Raw genomic sequence first — 22,259 nt, 5'->3', positions numbered from 1 at the left:
ACGCCACAGGGTGGTGTATGTGTCTGCACCACCACATGGACACAATGAGTGTGTGTGTGTGTGTGTGTGTGTGTGTGTGTGTGTCTAATGTCCATTGGTTCCACTCTGTGTGTGTTTTCTGTAGGTTTATACTGTTGGAACATATGAACATATATGAACATATACTTACACGCAAACATTGGACACGTTACTGCAAACACACACACATCTGCAGCCTGTGTGTGTGTGTGTGTGTGTGTGTGTGTGTGTGTGTGTGTGTGTGTGTGTTATTAATATGCAAATACGAGTGGAAAAAACAACAACTGGGATGGAAACCAATATCCAGACTCCAGGCTGAGGTCAGCACATGCATTCCACTGGATTCACTGATGGAACTGGAGGAATGGACTGGGTTCACTGGTGTTAACTGGTTTAACTGGTTTTATTGGTTTCACTGGGTTTTTTTTATTGGTTTTACTTATTTTATTGGTTTAACTGGTTTTATTGGTTTTGTTGGTTTTACTGTTGTTTTTTGTTTGTTTGTTTTGGTTTTACTTGTTTTATTGGTTTAACTGGTTTTTATTGGTTTAACTGGTTGTATTGGTTTTACTGGTTTAACTGGTTTTATTGTTTACCTGGTTTATTGGTTTTAACTGCCTTTATTGGTTTTACTGGTTTTATTGGTTTTACTGGTTTAACCGGTTTTATTGGTTTAACTGGTTTCATTGGTTTTATTGGTTTTACTGGTTTATTGGTTTTACTGGTTTATTGGGTTTAACCAGTTCTATTGGTTTAACTGGTTTTATTGGTTTTACTGGTTTTATTGGTTTAACTGGTTTTGTTGGTTTTATTGGTTTCATTGGTTTTACTGGTTTTATTGGTTTAACTGGTTTCTATTGTTTTTTCTAATTTTATTGTTTTTTTTTTACTGGTTTCAGGACATGTTCGAAGTTGATAATAATAGTGTTGAATGAACTCTTTTTCTGTTCTGATCAGTGTTTTTAATTCTAACTGAATCAACTAACCTGATAATATTGCATTAATATTGAACTGACTGAATGTACTTTGGCTGGTTTCAGTTTGTCTGTGATAATGTCGTTAATTAGATTGAACTCAGTTTAGTGGCAATGTCGTCAAAACTAAATGCAGTAAATTCAACAAATTATTTCAATTCAATCCAACTTTATTTGTAAAGCACTTTAAAACAACCGCAGGGACCAAAGTGCTGTAGAGAAGAATCAATAAAACCAGAATCAAAGAATAAAATCCAAGAATAGATTAAAAAACATACAAAAACGTACGATTTAAAAACAACAAAAAAATAAGACGATGTACCAAATAAAACAATAGAATTAAAATAATACATTCATACATTGTTTGAGTGTTTGTGTTTGTTCACGGTTGGATTTTCATGGTTTTACTGGTTTCAGGATCGACTCCAGTCGGTCCAGAACTGCGGTTCTGGTCGGTCCAGATGGTGGAAAAGGCTGTTTCATCACTGTTCCATTTGATTCAGTTTGAAGTGACAGTTTGACCCTCCTTGACCTTTGACCTGCTGCACCTTTGGTTCATTTAAACCATATTTAAAATCGTTTAATCATGTCACTTTTTTTTTTAATCTTTTTGTTCTTGTTGGGTCGGACGTTCAGGCTTTATCACATCATCTCTGTTCTTTGTTTGTTTTTTTTGTTATTTCCGTCCAGTTTACTTTTGTCACATGTTCTTTGTTTTTGTCCAGTTCTTTTTTCTTTTTTCTTCTTTTCTTACATCTTTAGCGTCTTTTTTTTATTTGTGTGTTTTTGTTTCGTTGCATCATTTTGTCCGTTTCACTCCTGATTCATCTTTGTTGTATTTGTTTCTTTTACATCTTCTTGTTTGGTTGAGTCCATTACATCATTTCTGTTTTTGCATCTTGTTGCATCAGTGACATTTTTATTCAACTGCATCATTTATTCTGGTTTAATCTTCGAGAACATTTTTTGTTTTTTCAATCTTTTTATCTTATATCTTTTACATCACGTCTCTTAAATTACTCTAGAACAACATTGGTTTCGATATTAGTTTACATTTATTATTTATTATTTTTTATCTATATTTGTAAACCTGCTGATTTTCTCTGTCGTTATATTTAATAGTAGATGAGTTTCTATCTTTGACCTGAATAGAATAGAATAGAATAGAATAGAATAGAATAGAATAGAATAGAACAGAGTAGAGTAGCCTTTATTGTCACTCTGCTTTTCCAGTCAGTTCAACCATATGAATAAAGAAAAAAACAATATGTAAAAAAAATAAGAAAAGTGCGAAGTGTGTAAAATCACAGAAAACTAAAAAGTAAAATAAGAAAATAGAACTAAAAGTAGGATAAAATAAAAATCGACATAAAATACGTTAAACAGACACAATATGAACAGCATCTGTGAAAGTCTATAAAAATAATGCATTTATGTTTGAGTAAATATTGCTTTGTTTTTGACATTATTGGTTGAATTTTTGCTCGTATTTGCCGTCGTTCCTGGTTCTGGTCCATCATTAAAGTGTTTACGTCTGTGGTTTCCGACCCGTGGTTTGGTTCTGTTTGATTCAATATTCAGCCCGTTCTGTTTGTGAGTCTGAACCCAGGCTTTGGTTTCATCACGGCTGTTCTCCGTTAACGGCTGCTCCTCATACACAAAATGTCAGTTACCGCGGCTTGTTTCGGCGCCGTTACACCGACCCTTTGTGCGTTTGACGACCTTTCGCCGACCTTTGGAGACCTCGCCGACCTCGTACATAATTCCCGGCGTAAAGTGAAAGAAGGAGCGTGTGTTGAAAACGGCGTCTGCTCTAATAAACCCTGGCCTGTTTAACCTCCGGGAGGCGCTCTGGGATTCAGGTTGGGTTTGTTTACACGCGTCTGCGCCTGTGTTTACATCAGCATAATTTACCCCCACCCCACTCCCAGCCCCGCTGTTCAAGCCGCCTCCCCGTTCTAATTAATCTGTGGTAATCCTTCTGAAACAGCCACATTCGCCTCCGTTCACCAGGTTGTTTCTAAACCTGGACCTCTATCAGCAGGAGGAAGGAGACGTAGCTCTTATCGCCACATCAGCCGCCGCCGCCGCTGCCGTTACTTTAAAGGGGTTAACGGCTAATCCGTGACCTGCAGAGGCTTAGCGTTCAGGTCGTGGGTTTCCAGAACCTCTGTGGTGGAGTTACCATGGAGATACCGGCTGTAAATGGTCGTAACGGCGGTTTAACGGCGTCCAGGTCGACGCCAGAGTTCAACAGCTGCCAGTTCTCAGAGCCGGTTCTTCTTCTGGTTTTAATCTTTTGCTGTTGTTTTGGGGGAAAGTGTTTATGTATTTGTGTTCATAATGGAATGACCACCGTGATGTCGGCATAAACTGCGACGTCAAAGCCAAAATATATGCGAAATAACATCACCGTGTTGGTTTAATAGAGACAAGTGGGTGGAGTTGGAGAAGAGTGATGGCTTAAACCCCACCCACATACACTAACAAGGTCATAAACTCCTCCCACATTCTCTGACAGTGTCATAATAAACCCCGCCCATTTCCTGTAACAGTGTCAGATAAGCCCCACCCACATTATCTAATGCTGTCGTAGTAAGCCCTGCCCACATCAACTAACACTGTCATAAGCCCTGCCCACATTCTCTAACAGTGTCACAATAAACTCTCCCACATCCTCTAACAGTGTCATAATAAACTCCGCCCATATCTACTAACAGTCAATAAAACTCCTCCCACAAACTGTAAAGTGTCATAATTAACTCCACCCACTTCCTGTAACAAAGTCATATTAAGCCTCACCACATTCTCTAACAGTGTCAGATAAGCTCCACCCACATCCTCTAACAGGTCATAATAAACCCCACCCATATACTGTAACTGTGTCATATAAGCCCCACCCACATTCTCTAATGCTGTCGAAATAAGCCCCTGCCACATCAACTAACGCTGTCATAACCCCCGCCCACATTTTCTACAGTGTCACAATAAACTCCTCCCACATCCTCTAACAGTGTCATTCTAAACCCCGCCCATATGTACTAAGAGTCATTGAAAACTCATAACACAACTACATAATTAACCCCGCCCATTTCCTGTAACAGAGTCATAGTAAACTGCGCCCAATTCTCTAACAGTGTCTTAATAAGCTCCGCCCACACCCACTAACGGTGTCATAATAAGCCCCGCCTACATCCTCTTCAGCTTTTGAAGACGTTTTGAACCTTATTCTTAAAGCTTTAAGGTGTTAAATAATAAAGAAGAGTATACAACTAGAATCCAAACTGGTAAATGGGCTCATGTAACAGGTAACAAGGCAAAGGATGTAAACCAGGGGTCTCAAACATGCGGCCCGGGGGCCAATGAGGCCTACCAAAGGTTCCAATCTGGCCCATGGGATGACTTTTGCAAAGTGTAAAAATTCCACAGTCAAGGCTGTGGAACTCATTTTAGTTGCAGTTCCACATACAGACCAATATGATCTACAGTCAAATAATAACAGCAGAAGAACCCACAAAAAAGAATGCCTGCAGATTTACTTCTCGGTTTGATGTGAAAAAAACATTACACGACGCCTGTAAATAGTGACAACTTCAAATTTTTGTCTTTGTTTTAGTGTAAAAAATAACATTAAATTATGAAAATATTAACATTACAAACTATTCTGTAACATAAAATGTGAATAACCTGAACAAATATGAACAACCTGAAATGTCTAAAGGAAATTAAGCACAACTTGAACTATTTTCTGCCTGTTCCTCAGTGTTTAGTGCCTTTGTGGCAGGTACTTCAGGGCGAAAATAGAGCTGACAAGCCACTCCAGGACCCACAAAAACTGAAGTCAAGGTCGTCATCGAGACTGATGGACGAACAACAGTGTCTTTGTAGATCTGATCCATAATGCACATGTAGAAATGATAAATTGAGGCAGAATATTGTTAAAATGCACTTATTTTTCCTAAGAAATTTCAATTTTTCAGGTTATTCACACCTCTTTTGTTTGGATAGTTTATAAAAGTAAGTATTTTCATAATTTAATGTTTTTTTTTTGCACTAAAACACAGACAAAAAATTGGGGTTGTCATTATTTATAGGTTATTACGTTATTATTTTACTGGTCCAGCCCACTTGAGATCCAGTTGGGCTGAATGTGGAACCTGAAAGAAAATGAGTTGGAGAGCCCTGATGTAAAAGATGTTTCATATATCTATGATGCAAAACCATGAAAATTATATTTTAAAAAACACAAAGGGCAGAAAAGTGTGAATAAAAAGGTTCATGATTCATGATGTTTTTTTCTAAGTTTGTCAGTGATAGTGTCGTTTTCATGTGATGAAGTTTGGAGCCCAGCGTCCTGGAGCAGAACATGAACCGACAGATGTTCCTCTGTCATCACATACGTACGTCTGTGACATGGATGTCGTATCTGAAACCGACCGTCCGCTGCATTGGTCATAAATCTGCATTAGGCTGCGTGTGTGTTCCAACCACATATGTGAGGAAATGTCATGTGAGGACTAGATAGAGGACGAAGACAATGGACGTGAAGGACGACACTGTGGACGCGCACACACACACACACACACACACACACAGACACACACAGACACACACACAGACAGACACACACACACAAACACACACACACAGAGACACACACACAGAGATACACACAGACACACACACAGATACACACAGACAGACACACACACACACAGACACACACAGACACAGACACACACAGAGACACACAGACACACAGAGAGAGAGACACACACACAGACACATACACACATACACACACACAGACACGCACAGACACACACAGACACACACACACACGCACACACACAGACACGCACAGACACACACAGACACACACACACACGCACACACACAGACACGCACACACACACAGACACACAGACACGCACGCACACACACATACAGTGAGTGTCTGCGTGTTAATGAGGAACCAGCATGGACGGACATTGATGAGGCTCATTGACGATTAACATCTCATCAGCATGTCATTAGAGGACAGGACAGACTAAACGAACAGCGACAGGGGGCCCACACATTCATACAGCACACCAACGGTTAAATATCCAACTGTTTGTACGTTTAATTCACCCACCGTGTCCTTGTGTCCACTCAAATACACACTACAGACCCACAGGTTTGGGGGGAATCCTCGGATCCATGACAGAATCCTGTGAAATGGGAGGAAATTCCAAATTCAAAGGGAAAAAACAGTCAACAGGAAGAGGAAGTGGAATAAAAACCAGTCAGTTTTTATGTATAAAGATCTGTGAAATGTAAGAAGTCCAGCTTAAAGGATATTCTGAACTAAATCCACCTCTGACCAGCAGGGGTCAGTGTGGTACCAGAACACACTTAAAACCACCAAAACAACCAATGAATTAACCCTACGAGTCCACACACTGGATCAGCCACTGAATAAAGTCTGAAGTTCATTGGTAAAACTAGTGTAAAAGATGGAAAAAATGAACTGTAGGTTAATAAAAACCAACTGAAAGACCATAAACTAGACTAAAAGTGTTAAAACCAAACTAAATGATGGTTATAATGGACTAAAGGTTGGTAAAACCAGTATAGATGATGGTAAACATAAACTAAAAGATGGAAAAAATGAACTGTAGCACAATAAAAACTGAAACTGCAAGACCCTAAACCCAACTACAGGACACTTAAACTAAACTAAAATATATTAAAACCAAACTAAATGATGGTTATAACTAATTAAAGTTGGTAAAACAGTATAGAAGATGATAATAAATGAAAATATGAAAAAAAAATCAACTGTAGGATAATAAAAACAAACTGAAAGACCATAAACTAGACTTAAATATTTTATAACCAACTAAATGATGGTTATAATGTACTAAAGGTTGGCAAATCCAGTATGAAAGATGGTAAAAGTAAACTAAAAGATGTTAAAACAGACTAAAATTTAGTAAAATGAGTCTAATAGATTGTAAAACCAAACTATTTCATAGTTAAATCGGACTTAAATATGGTTAAATTTGATAGTATAGTCAAACCAAACTAAAAGATGGTTTTAACGGACTAAAGGTTGGCAAATACAGTATTAAAGTTGGTAAAAGTAAATTAAAAAATGGAAAAAAATGAACTGTAGCATAATAAAAAAAAACCCTGAAAGACCCTAAACCCAACTACAGGACACTTAAACTAGACTAAAATATATTAAAACCAAACTACATGATGGTTATAATGAACTAAAAGTTGGTAAAACCAGTATAGAAGATGATAATAATGAAAAAGTGCAAAAAATGAGCTGTAGGATATAAAACAAACTGAAAGACCATAAACTAGATTTAAATATATTAAAAAACCAAACTAAATGATGGTTATAATGGACTAAAGGTGGTAAAACCAGTATAGATAATGATAATAAACGAAAAGGGTGGAAAAAATCAACTGTAGGATAATAAAAACAAACTGAAGACCCTAAACTAGACTTAAATATATTAAAACCAAACTAAATGATGGTTATAATGGACTAAAGGTTGGCAAATTCAGTATGAAAGATGGTAAAAAATAAACTAAAAGATGTTAAAACAGACTAAAATTGGTAAAATGAGTCTAATAGATTTGAAAACCAAACTATTTCATGGTTAAATCGGACCTTAAATATGGTTAAATTCGACTACACTATAGTCAAACCAAACTAAAAGATGGTTTTAACGGACTAAAAGTTGGCAAAACCAGTACAAAAGGTGATAAAAACAAACTAAAAGATGGAAAAAATTAACTGTACCATAATAAAAACAACCTGAAAGACCATAAACTACACCAGAATATATTAAAACCAAACTAACAGATGGTTATAATGGACCTAAAGGTTGGTAAAACCAGTACAGAAGATGGTAAAAGTAAATTAAAAGGTGTTAAAGCAGACTGAAATTTGGTAAAATGAGTCTAAAAGATTGTAAAACTAAACTATTTAATGGTTAAATCAGAATTAAATATGGTTAAATTCGACTAAAGTATAGTCAAACCAAACTAAAAGATGGTCATAATGGACTAAAAGTTGGTTAAAACCAGTCCAGAAGATGATAAAAGTAAATTAAAAGGTGAAATTAATGAACTAATAGATAATCTAACTGCATTAAAAACATGGCTAAACCCAATGAAATGATGATTAAAGTAGACTGAAGAGCAGTAAAACCAAACTATGAGATGGTTGGAACAGACTGAAATGAGCCTAAAACATGGTAAAACCAAACTATTTGATTATTAAATCAGATTTTAAAATGATTAAACTAGACTAAAAGTTGGTAAAACTATTATAAAAGACAATAAAAATAAACTTAAAGATAATAAATCTAAACTACAACATAGCTAAACCCAACTAAAGAACAGTTAAACTAGAATAAAATATAGTAAAAACGGTTAAATCAGAATTAATGTTGTTAAATTAGACTAAAGTAAGATGACTAAGATGATTTAAACAGTTGGTCAAATGAGTCTAAAAGATTGTAAAACCAAACCGTTTAATGGTTAAATCAGACTTAAATATGATTTAAACGGGACTAAACTATATTAAACCAAACTAAAAGATGGTAGAACTTGTAGAAATCACAGTAAAACTAAATTAAAAGTGGATAAAATGATGTAAATTATTTCCACACATCACCTCTGTTTGAGATTTTTAAAGTGAATTATATGATTATTATGATTATTATTATTATTATTATTATTATTATTATTATTATTATTATTATTATTATTTATCATCCTCTACAGGTTACTCATTATTATCCACATATGAACTTTTATGTTTGTTTTTTTAATTTTCTTAATCAGATAAATGATGACATCATCAGCTGCCGAATTAACCCTTTAATGGTTTCCAGGAACTGGACAGAGTGGTTTAAACTTGTGTCAGTGTCTGAGGGAAATAATAAGTGTGTTTGAATGTTTGAATAAAGTTTGAATGTTTTGAATTAATCTAATCTAATCCTACTGAGGGTAAATATCAGATTCATAAGGTTCAGTTCTGCAGATCCTCCATAACAGAGTTAAACTATTAAACATGTTTTATAAAACTTTAGCTTTAGCAAAAAAAAAAATCAAAAATGTCAACGTATGCTCAAACTGTTTGCGCATTTATTTTTAAATACTTGATTACTTTTTTTATCGTATTATTTTATTTACCTGCTTATTGTTCGTATCAATACTTGAATCTATATGTTCAATGTTGCATCGTTCTACTTGTTAATTATCAATAAAGGTTGAATAAAATAAACCCCAGATGTTTCCAGTGTGGTGGTGGGCGTGGCCTTGGGTCAGTGTGACCTTTGAACCCAGATCTCCCAGCGGTTCATCTGTGACACATGAGCATCGACAACAGGAAACACACGTCGTTGACCTTTGACCTCTGCAGTATTAACTCCGGGGGCGTTTGTGAATCCTCCTCCACCTTCTCCCTGTCCGACCCTGATCTGAGCGTCGCCTCGCCATTCGCCACGTGTGACGTTCGGCCCACTGCGCCGCCTCTGCCGTGATCCACCCGTGAACGCACCATCGGACACGGTCACGTATCAGCGTCTGTGACGGCGTTTCCACTAAAACCCAGACACACGATGGTCCATACGAGTGGAACCTCCACCGCAACAGCCACCGCTTAGTTATCATGTGGAACCTGTTTTCAATTAAACCCACGGACAAACCCACACAACGCCTCCACCACCCACTGATGGAACTGTCTAATACCTGGGGATCCACTAATCTGACCATTACATGGAAGTAACTGGTGTAAAATACAGTTTTATCGCAGTTATTCATAGGATAAAATGTACAAAAATGTATAAAATGTGAATAAAATAAGCAAAATACTAGAAAAATAAGGAAAAAAATGAACCAAAATATGATGAAATGTGGTATAAAAGTCACCAAATCCTTCTAAAGTGAGAAGAAAAGGAGGAAAATACTTGAATAATACAGAGAGTTTATTATTTCATACCATCCAGAACCCTGTATTTATTCAGTTACAACTTAAAAACCAAAATGATCTACTGATGGGGCTGTCTAATACCTGGTGACCCACTGATCTGATCATGGAAGTAACTGGTGTAAAATACAGTTTTATCTCAGTTATTCATAGGATAAAATGTACAAAAACATATAAAATGTGAATAAAATGTGCAAAATATTAGAAAAATATGGAAAAAAATGAACCAAAATATGTTGAATGTGGTATAAAAGTCAACAAATCCTTCTAAAGTGAGAAGAAAATGAGCAAAATACTTGAAAATTAGCAGAGTGGATCATTTTATACCATCCAGAACCATGTTTATTCAGTAAACGTTTAAAAACATAAACCACCCACTAATGGAACTTTCTAATACCTGGGGATCCACTAATTTGACCAATACATGGAAGTAACTGGTGTAAAATACAGTTTTATCTCAGTTATTCATAGGATAAAATGTACAAAAATGTATAAAATGTGAATAGAATAAGCAAAATACTAGAAAAATAAGGAAAAAAATGAACCAAAATATGATGAAATGTGGTATAAAAGTCACCAAATCCTTCTAAAGTGAGAAGAAAAAGAAGGAAAATACTTGAATAATACAGAGAGTTTATTATTTCATACCATCCAGAACCCTGTATTTATTCAGTTACAACTTAAAAAACAAAACGATCTACTGATGGAGCTGTCTAATACCTGGTGACCCACTGATCTGATCATGGAAGTAACTGGAGTAAAATACAGTTTTATCTCAGTTATTCATAGGATAAAATCTACAAAAACGTATAAAATGTGAATAAAATAAGCAAAATACTAGAAAAATATGGAAAAAATGAACCAAAATATGTTGAAATGTGGTATAAAAGTCAACAAATCCTTCTAAAGTGAGAAGAAAATGAGCAAAATACTTGAAAAATTAGCAGAGTGGATCATTTTATACCATCCAGAACCATGTGTTTATTCAGTAAACGTTTAAAAACATAAACCACCCACTGATGGAACTGTCCAATACTTGGGGATCCACTAATCCGACCAATACATGGAAGTAACTTTTGTAAAGTACAGTTTTATCTCAGTTATTCATACGATAACCTGCAAAAAACGTATAAAATGTGAATAAAATGAGCAAAATACTAGAAAAATAAGGGAAAAAATTAACCAAAATGCATTTAAATATGGTATAAACTTTAACAAATCCTTCTAAAGTGAGAAGAAAATGAGCAAAATACTTGAATAATTAAGAGAGTTCATTATTTCACACCATCCAGAACCCTGTATTTATTCAGTTAATTCTTAAAAACCTAAACCACACACTGATGGAACTGTCTAATACCTGGTGATCCTTTTTTTTTTTTTTTTTTTTGCACAGAATAGTTTGTAAATATCTTCATTATGTAATTTTCCTTTTTTTCCCTCTAAACCAAGTAGAAAACTCCTTATGTGTTGTTTTTTCTGTTATTGTTTACGTGCAGGAGGTCACATGGGGCTGAATGTGTCCTTTATTGTTCATATCTTCAGTGTGTTTTTTGTCTTTTATAAATTCATCCCATGGACAGATCGGACTGTTTGGGCTGGTTCTGGTCCACGGGCTGGACCCCCCCACACACACATACACACACACATACACACATACACACACACACACAGACGTTCACCTGAGGTTGAATCATGTGACTGACCCCTCTGATGTGTGTGTTTGTTTTTTTTAGTCTCTGGATGGGTTTGTATTTGCACTAAACAAGGAGGGACGGTTCCTCTACATCTCTGAGACTGTGTCCATCTACCTGGGGCTGTCACAGGTAAGACACACACCTGTCTGTACCTGTACCTGTACCTGTCTGTCTGTACCTGTCTGTCTGTCTGTACCTGTCTGTCTGTGGGGTTAGATTACTGTCTAAATCAGGGGTGGGCAATCCTGGTCCTGGAGGGCCGGTATCCTACGTGCTTTAGATGTTTCCCTCTTCCAGCACACCTGAAAGTCCTTATCAGGCTTCTGCAGAGCTGGATGATAGGCTGATCATGTGAATCAGATGTGTTGGAAGAGGCAAACATCTAAAGCATGCAGGATACCGGCCCTCGAGGACCAGGATTGCCCACCCCTCGTCTAAATATTGGATCAATCAATCAAATTTCTCATGGTCAAATTTTCAGTCTGACCATGAGTTCAGGTTCCTTCTACAGCTGAACAGAACATTGGACTAATGGTTGGATTGGACCTGGTTTGGTTCCATGACCTGGTCGTCCATCTGGGACAGTGATCCTGGCTGATCTGGACCTGATCTGGAACCTGATCTGAACCTGATCTGAACCTGATCTGGACCTGATCTAGAACCTGATCTAGACCTGATCTGGACCTGATCTGAACCTGATCTAGAACCTGATCTAGACCTGATCTGGATCTGATCTGGACCCTGAACTCATGGTCAGTCTGTGAATCCATGGATCCTCTGCCCCAGAAATAATGTCTGTGAAGTGGAGATGGATTTACAGCAGCAGAGTCCCGTTGGTGAAGTCGTATTAGTAACGAAGAAAGAAAAATCGTACAGTTGGATTTATGTTTGGAATTCTGGTCGAAATTGAGGCCCAATCCCAATTCACCCCTTGGCCCTCCCCCTTACCCCTCCCCTTTGGTCCTTCCCCCTTGGCTCTCCCCCTTGGTCCTTCCCCCTTGGCTCTCCCCCTTACCCCCTTGTTTCTGCACTAAACTTGTGCGTTTGTGTGTTTCTTGGGTCGCTGCTGCTCTGTTTTACTGGGTTTACGTCCATCTGACCGATGATTGGAACTGAATTATGGGAAATTTATCAGACCCCTGTGTTTGGAGTATAGTCCTAGAAAACCTCCGTTTGTAGGGTCAAACAGCCCCTCCCCCTTAGCCCCTCCCCTATGAGTCATCAGGAATCAGGACACCCCTACCACTTCACCTGAACGGAGGGGGAGGGGCCAAAGGGTGAAGTGGCTTTGGGTCTCATTCATTCATATTCTGATCAAATACACACATTATACTGAATGCTGTGAACTCATTCAACAGTTTCTATTTGAACTACAGACTAATATGAACATATATGTGTCTGATACACATGAATATTTGGACACCAACCTGACCCCATATCTGTGTGTTTATCTGAAGGATCACATGACCCTGTGCCTCCTCCCTCCCTCCTCCCTCCTCCCTCCTCCCTCCTCCCTCTCTTTTCTATCATTACCAAAGACAATTCCCAACAAATTAAGGCTCATTTAAAATCTCATCAGCTCGTCGGACGGTTGTTGATTTGTGCAGCGAGCGACGATGCATATTTTATTGCTGTGTGTGTGTGTGTGTGTGTGTGAGTGTGTGTGTGTGTGTGTGTGTGTGTGTTGCGACACTTCATTGTACTTTGTCAGCTCGGTAACGAGTTGTGCGTCTCAATTGGTTCACTCTCCACCAGTTCGTGTTAATGGAGACGGGCGTCCGTCCTGAAGGGCGCCACGCCGACCTTGGAGCCGCTAATAAGTCGAGTATTGACGAGCTCAGTGTGTGTGTTAGTGTGTGTTAGTGTGTGTTAGCCGGCTAAAAAGAATCCAGAGTGTCACATTTCCCTGTTTACGGCCGAGCTTCTGCTGCTTGTTTTCAGTCTGTCGATATCTGTTAACGTTAATAAGATGTAAAGATGAGTCTGAGTCTGACGGAAGGAGAAGGTTTAAGGCCCAAACCAGGACCTGAGCGCAACAAAATACTTGGTTTAAGACCCAACCCGGGACTAGAACGCAACATCAGCCTGGTTTAAGACCCAAACCAGGACCTGAACGCATCATCAGCCTGGTTTAAGGCACAAACCGGGACCTGAATGCAACAGCACAATAAATCTAAAGCACACTAAACACAATTAATTATTAGTAGTACTGGTATGATATGTTTTGGGTGATATTTGGGTGGTTTTGGGTGGTTTTTGGGTGATATTTGAGTGGTGTATCGGTGATATTGTGGGGGCTTTTGGATGGTTTTGGGGTGGTATTTGAGTGGGTTTTGGGTTATATTTGAGTGTGTTTTGGGGTGATATTTGAGTGGGTTAGGGTGATATTTGGGTGGTTTTGGGTTATATTTGAGTGGGTTTTGAGGTGATATTTGAGTGGGTTTTGAGGTGATATTTGAGTGGGTTTTGAGGTGATATTTGAGTGGGTTTTGAGGTGATATTTGAGTGTGTTTTGGATTATATTTGAGTGGGTTTTGGGTTGTATTTGAGTGGGTTTGGATTATATTTGAGTGGGTTTTGGATTATATTTGAGTGGGTTTTGGGGTGATATTTGAGTGGGTTAGGGTGATATTTGGGTGGTTTGGGTTATATTTGAGTGGGTTTTGAGGTGATATTTGAGTGGGTTTTGGGTTGTATTTGAGTGGGTTTTGGATTATATTTGAGTGGGTTTTGGGGTGATATTTGGGTGATTTTGGGCTGATATTTGAGTGGGTTTTGGGTTGTATTTGAGTGGGTTTTGGATTATATTTGAGTGGGTTTTGGGGTGATATTTGGGTGATTTTGGGCTGATATTTGAGTGGGTTTTGGGTTGTATTTGAGTGGGTTTTGGATTATATTTGAGTGGGTTTTGGGGTGATATTTGGGTGATTTTGGGCTGATATTTGAGTGGGTTTTGGGTTGTATTTGAGTGAGTTTTGGATTATATTTGAGTGTATTTTGGGGTGATATTTGAGTGGGTTTTGGGTTGTATTTGAGTGGGTTTTGGATTATATTTGAGTGGGTTTTGGGGTGATATTTGGGTGATTTTGGGGTGATATTTGAGTGGGTTTTGGGGAGATATTTGAGTGGGTTTGGGTTGATATTTGGGTGGTTTTTGGGTGATATTTGAGTGGACTTTAGGTTGATATTTGGGTGGTTTTTGGGTGATATTTGAGTGGTTTTGGGGTGATAGTTGAGTGTGGGGTTTTTTTGGGTGAGATTTTGGTGGTTTTTGGGTTGATATTTGGGTGGTTTTGAGGGTGATATTTGAGTGGTTTTTGGGGTGATAGTTTAGTGTTTTTTGGGCAATATTTGGGTGGTTTTTGGGGATATTTGAGTGGTTGTGGGTGATCGTAAAAGAGCACGATAAATATTTTAGAAATTTAGAGGTAGAACATTTAAAATCAGTCATGGATAAAAAAAGAAAACTCAGTGTTGACATGTATTCAGTCCAAACCATCTCTGAGTCATTTTGGAAACAAAGCTAAATCTAACCCAAACTAACCAATGTTATGATATCTATCCCATAATATAAAACTATATTATGACATTAGTCCTTATTGTTTTGGATCCCAGACCTCTGTTTGAAAAGAAACACCTGGATTCAACGTGGCGACAGACTTTTGGACATGTATCTGTATGTTACGACTGAAAAGTTGGAGCGTTCGTCATCAGTTAAATCTGAATACAAAGGTTTATAAGAAGAAATTCTGACAACTAAATGACATCAGACAAAGATCAGAGCTTTTCAGACCAAAGGGCGTGAAATCTGCAGATGTTTTTCTGTGGAATCTGTCGTCATTATGAGGAAACTCTGCCTCCTGGTGCGTTCAAAGACCTTCCGACGTCTCAGATCCACCTTGACTGAAAACTTCTGTAAAAGTCAGGAGACGAAAACAAAGGTTTGCAAACGGGGAAAAAAAACCCAAGAGGAATGTGGAATTTGAAGTGAATGAGCAGCGTGATTCAGGTTATTGGGTCTTTTATAAAGTGTTTTTGTTCTTTTGTTGGATTTTACAGACTTGAAACATGATTGAAACACTTTTAAATCAGTTTTAGTCTCATTTGTTCTGTTGTAAAAACTCACTTTACGTCACTTTTTATTAGTTCATATGTAGAACCTGATTCAGTTAAAGAATAGAATAGAATAGAATAGAATAGAATAGAATAGAATAGAATAGAAAATAATAGAATAGAATAAGACAGAGTAGAATAGAATAGAATAGTAGAATAGAACAGAACAGAACAGAATAGAATAGAATAGAATAGAATAGAATAGAAAATAATAGAATACAATAGAATATATGTATTGTCATTGAAACAGGTCCAACTAATAAAAAGTGCCGTCTAATCTGAATCTTGATCAAATGATCAAATTTGGTCCCTGACTTTTTGACAGGACAACCTCAGATAATGATGATGATGATGATAATGAAATTCTTTATTCAGTCATCACATAATACAACCAGTGTCAACAACAACACTACAAACATTACAAACAGGCTAATGACTGAAAAGGCCCAGGCAGAAGCAGAATGCTTATATTAATGCCTGTCCTACAGAACAAGTTCAGCTACCCAAGCATTCAATATAGGAAAAATAAAAAAAGAAAATAAATAAAAAAAAAAAAAAAAACAACAACAACAACAACAATGCATACAACCAAACAAAAAAGCAAAAACATAAAAAGGTGAAAATAAACCAGAAAAATAGAAAACTTAACCCACCAAATTAATGGTAATTTAATGTAGAATCAAAAATAAATTATTTACCTATTACTTATTAGAGCTTAACAATTGTATCCTTCAAAAATTGCCTTACATACCATTTTTTTAAATATTAAAAATGGGCTCCACATTCTTAAATCCATGCTGGCCTCATTCCATAGTTTAACTCCAACAACAGATATACATCTTCTTTTAGTCTCTTTTTTAACTTTTTGTACAACAAATTTACAAACATCTCGTAAATCATATTTAGACTTGTGCTGTGAAGAACCTTTGTACACAGACGGGGAGTAACTTTAATTTGGCTTTATACATTCTTTGCATTATTTTGATCAGTTCTTATGTGATGATATTTGGTTGAAACAGAAGAAAAAAACTCAATTGTATGAAAGTCATGGTGCCGTTGGTACCCCTCTGTGCATATTATGGGCTGTCAGACACTGAAGGGTTGAGACTGATGTTTGAGTCCAATCAAAGGCTGACTGGTGCGTTCCTTGTGTTTACTTCGTCTCCATTAGTTTAATGTGAACTCGTGTAAATTCGATATCGAAGCGTCAGATATGGGAGCGAGGAGAAAAGGCCAATCAGTTTAACCAATTAAAGAGGAAGGAGCATCTCCCCGCCCCCTCCCCCTCTCTCTCTCTCTCTCTGCTGTGTCTCTCTATCTCGCTCGCCCTCGGATTAATTCCCGCGCCAAGATTGATTGATGATTTCTATCAAATAATTGATTAATTGTCAAATCGGGTCCCTAAGCCTTTCCACCAGCTCCACCGCGCTGGTTATCTTGTTCTCTGGGCTTTTATCAGCTGTTGGAGAAGTGGCACGCCGATTAACAAAAAAAAAAAAAAAGTGAAAGACGGGGAGAGCGAGCGAGCGAGTGAGCGGTAGAGCTCGTCTTTGGTCGTGGAGTCTGTAATCCGACATGTGTACACAGAGTTCGTCAACCTCCATCCTCTTAATTGCTCTTCCTTCCTGCTCGTCTGCTTTAATCACTGCCCCGCTTTCTTTTTTTAAGAAAGGAAAATATATCGCTAATTATTTTTCAACTTTAATTAGATCGTGGCGAGCTGAAAAATGGCGAGGTGGTGAGGCAGCGTGGAGGGGTGTGTGTGAGTGTGGGGGGGTTTAAGCCTTTCGACAAATTGACGAGGTCATGAATTTTCCCGCTCAGTGGCCGGCGTTCGCGCCATCGAAGGCAGATTTATGTGTAAAGAGGATTTGCCGCTTTAACTGGTTCGGGCGGCGTCTGGACGGGGAGACGGCGGACGTGGACGGCCAATCAAACAGGCCGTTAATAGAGTCATTAACAAAGAGCCCAGCTGTAATTAAACACAGCCGTTCGCCCCATTTAAACCCCACCCCCCCTCCGTCCGCCGCTGCCGCCCTCCATCAACACTCGGCTTCTTTAAAAGTTTCCTCCGTCGCAGGATTTTAATGCACGCTGTAAAAAGTTCACACCGTGAGGACGAAAGGAGAAAACAGAACTTTAACCCGGAGTTTAGAGGTGAACCGAAATGAAAACGAGATTAAAACCACATAAACACAAGATTAAAAAAGAAAACAGAGAGAAACTAAATAAAAACAGAATAAAAAGTAAAAAAAAAAAAAGAAAACTGAAAAAACAGAATAACTAGATAAAAATGGAAAAAAGCTGATTAAAAAGAAGGTAAAAAAACTGATAAAGCAAGATAAAAAAGAGTAAAAACGAGACAAATACAACTGAAAAAAATATTAAAAATAGGACCAATGGCCCTGTAGCTTACCGGCCAAATGAAAAGCTTTGGGAAATGTATCCAGATGCCATTTATTATCACCCAGTTCTGTGTATTTATTCTATTACAGAAATAGCCCATGTTTTGGTCATATTCCAATCAGATCTGAAAAAAATTCAAATTCCAACTTGATATTATTGATACTTACTGATTTATTGGATCAATCCACTTCCTATCTCTTATAATGGGAACATTTGTCAAAGTCGTACCAAATCCAGAATCAGATCCAGATCAAAATATTTTCACTAACTTTTGCTGACATCATCATAAAGAAGCTGTATACCAAGTTCGAAGTCAATCAGAACTGGAGTTTCGGAGAAGAAGACGATTGAAATTTTTGTAACGGACAACAGACGACGCCATATGACGACAATAGCTTACAGCCTGTTGGCCGGTAAGCTAAAAACAAGATAAAAACTAATAAAAATGAGATAAAATGGAAAAAAGGAACAAAAATAGAATAAAATGCAGGTGGCTGTGGCTCACTTGGTAGAGTGGGTCGTCCAATGACCAAAGGTTCGGCGGTTCGAATCCTGGCTCTGACTGTCCACATATTGAAGTGTCCCTGGGCAAGACACTGAACACAGTGGGGCCAGGCAGCAGCCGCCCACTGGTGTGTGAATGTGTGTGAGGAATTCTAAAGCGCTTTCTTACACCATTAAGGTGTAGAAAATGCACTATATAAGTTCAGTTCATTTACCATAAAATCCCACAACAACAAACAATCATTCCATGTTTAAACAAGTTACAAATACAAGTTAAAGTAACACACATTGTGAAAATACTACATCATCAGAAAAAGTACTAATTGCAAAAATACTGCTGATACACACTGTAGACTAATACACAAATACTAATATAATACTATACTAATACACACTGTGGAACTCAGGCACTGCAAATAATTCTTCTTCTGATCCCAGTGGTACTCCTCAGGTAAACAGTGGGTGGCACTTTGTACTCACCGTTACCTCATATTTTAAGACATAGTTTGGTAATTTGAGTAAAACTCAACCTGAAATTACTGTGGCATTGCCTTGGTATAGGCGTGGTGTTGCCATGGAGTTCCTTTTGCATTGGTGTGGTGTTACTGTGGCATTACCATGGTGTTACCGTGGTGTTACCATGGCATTACCATGGTGTTACTGTGGCATTGGTATGGCATTACCGTGGCATTACCATGGTGTTCCTGTGGCATTACTATGGTGTTCCTGTGGCGTTACCATGGTGTTCCTGTGGTGTTACCATGGTGTTCCTGTGGCGTTACCATGGAGTTACTGTGGCGTTACCATGGTGTTACTGTGGCGTTACCATGGTGTTACTGTGGCATTGGTATGGCATTACCGTGGCATTACCATGGTGTTCCTGTGGTGTTCCTGTGGCGTTACCATGGAGTTCCTATGGTGTTACTATGGTGTAACTGTAGCATTACCATGGAGTTCCTGTGACGTTACCATGGAGTTACTGTGGCGTTACCATGGAGTTACTGTGGCGTTACCATGGTGTTACTATGGCTTTACCATGGTGTTATTGTGGCGTTACCATGGTGTTACCACAGCGTTCCTTTAGCATTGGCATTTATTCGCATGTTTGTCAGTGTTGTGTGTCTGTTTATGAGTGGAGGCGCTGCTACAGCTGCCCTCTCACTGATCTAATTGAGATGTGTGTGTGTGTGTGTGTGTGTGTGTGTGTGTGTGTGTGTGTGTGTGTGTGTGTGTGTGTGTGTGTGTGTGTGTGTGCAGCAGATGGCTGTGTGTCCTCTGCCTGATGGTCCAGAGGAAAATAATAACTGCGCTGTCCCGGCCAGACCCAAATTAGTCTGCTGGATCCCCGCCCGTTACGCCCAAATATGGGCAGCAGCCAGAGCCTCTTCCTGCCAGACGGGCATATGCAGCAGTGTGTGAGAGCACAACACAACACAACACAACACACACACACACACACACACACAGACACACACACACAGGGAACGTGAGGCGTTTGGTTGTGAAGTGGAATCAGTCAAAGTCAGATTTAATTTTTAAGAAACAAAAATATTCTGGTTGTTTTTAAAGAGAAAGTTCTAATCCAATAGAATCTGATAAACATGTTCAACATCAATTAAAAAAATAAATTTAACTGACATTAATTAATATGTTTGTTGAATTTGTTTCGTTTAGTTTGTGCTCATTTTAAGATAATGAAACAAAATACTTTAAAACAGTGAAGTTTTTTTTTTTTTTTTTTTTAGATATAATGAAGGTTTAACAGGTACAAATGGAGGTAAATAACAAATTAAATGTCAAAAACAACAAATAAACAATAATAACAAAATAACAGTCAATAACAACAAATAAACAATAACATATAAACAGTCAATAACAATAAATACACAATAATAACAAATAAACAGTCAATAACAACAAATAAACAATAACATAAACAGTCAATAACTCTAGTAGAATCAGCATATTTATTTATTTATTTATATTATTTGTTTATTTATTTTATCTTTTTTTTTATATTTGATCACTTTATCCCTTTAACATATAAATGTGTCATAAATGTTAATATTCGTTATTTTCTAAAATATATTTTTGTGTTGACAGAGTAGATGCTGCTGCTGTTTGTTTGTGTGGGGATGAAACAGCTGATGTTTGTTTACATCCCAGGTTGTGGCGTTTCCGTCGGTTACGGTCAAAGCAGGTGGGATGTTCATTTAGACATGAACACGGGGCGAGAGACATAGACCTGGAACCAGATCAGCCTCTCTCTCTCTCTGTACTGGACTCCTTTTGTTCGGTGGAGTGTGTATGTGTGTGTGTGTGTGTGTGTGTGCGTGTGTGTGTGTGTGTGTGTGTGTGTGTGTGTGTGTGTGTGTGTGTGTGAAGCCATTTGTTTCTGCCTTTGTCATTTAAAGAGGCTCTCCAGCGACACATACACACACCCGCGCACACACACATACACAGACACGCACACATACACACGCACACACACACACCCCTCAGGTCATGGCTCCGCCCTCTTTGACTGCAGTTCACATTCCCCTGGTTCATACTGGCAGGATCCCAGACCTGTACTGGTCCCAGTATTCCCAGTGGGCGGGGCTTATGGTCTACAGGGGCCAGTTGAATCAATTAGCATTAAACAGATCCAGCTCAGAAACAGCCCCAGGTCTCTCTCTCTCTCTCTCTCTCTCTCTCTCAGGTCTCTCTCTCTCTCTCTCTCTCTCTCTCTCTCTCTCTCTCTCTCTCTCTCTCTCTCTCTCTCTCTCTCTCTCTCTCTCTCTCTCTCACACACACACACACACACACATTTATTAGAGTTTAAAGAACAGATGCTTATAGATACTGTAGGAATGGACCAAAATACTGAATAGAATAGAACAGAATAGAATAGAACAGAATAGAATAGAACAGAATAGAATAGAATAGATCTTCTACATTTGTCTTTTTCTGTCAGCTGTGATGTTCACTAACACTGATGTAACATTTTATACATTTAATGTCATTTATTGTCGCCAAACAAATATAGATACTTCCTCTTCCTCCCTCTTGCTCCTCTTCCTCCTCCTCTTCCTCCTCCTCCTCCTTCCCCTGTCTGTTTGGGAAGGGGGGTCACTCATTTGCATGAGGTCAAAGAGGGGCATTCTGGGAGATGGAGGAAGGAGGAGTTGAGGTGAGGAGGAGGAGGATGATGAGGAAGGTCACCGTTAATTGAGCCAACCCGCTGAACCCGCCCCTCCCTCCACCGTCAGATTCATAATTGATGGCGGCGCCTCCTCCTGGTCGTGTGGTGGTGATGATGGAACATCTCCAGTGATGATGAGTGTGGTCAGAGGGTCACATGAGGGGACCGCCGCTCTGTTCTTCTACTGTTAATAAGGACCAAGCAGCAGGGCTTTGATGGCGCAGCGCCCCTAGAGGCAGACGGAGGAATGACAACAGACTGACACACACTGGACCAGACCAGGACCAAACCAGACCCACTACAGGGTCCAGTCTGGGCCCATGGACCAAACCAGGCCCAATAAAGGGTCCAGTCTGGGCCATGGGATG

At 38.5% G+C, this 22,259-nt stretch overlaps 1 protein-coding gene across 1 annotated transcript in view; it reads left to right on the top strand.

Moving 5' to 3' along the window:
* Positions 1 to 9,373: 9,373 nt before the first annotated feature.
* LOC115416340 (neuronal PAS domain-containing protein 3-like) overlaps positions 9,374 to 22,259 on the top strand; it is a gene marked incomplete at its 3' end in the record, with an annotated part of 76,770 nt that continues 63,884 nt past the window's right edge. The window contains 2 exon segments of the mRNA XM_030130089.1: positions 9,374 to 9,514; positions 11,724 to 11,813. Coding sequence (XP_029985949.1) covers positions 9,374 to 9,514; positions 11,724 to 11,813 — 231 coding nt within the window.

Source organism: Sphaeramia orbicularis, unplaced genomic scaffold, assembly GCF_902148855.1.
Source record: "Sphaeramia orbicularis unplaced genomic scaffold, fSphaOr1.1, whole genome shotgun sequence".
NCBI classification, from domain to species: Eukaryota; Metazoa; Chordata; class Actinopteri; order Kurtiformes; family Apogonidae; genus Sphaeramia; species Sphaeramia orbicularis.
The sequence above is the reverse complement of the archived record's forward strand: the minus strand, read 5'-3'. Positions and strand labels throughout refer to the sequence as shown.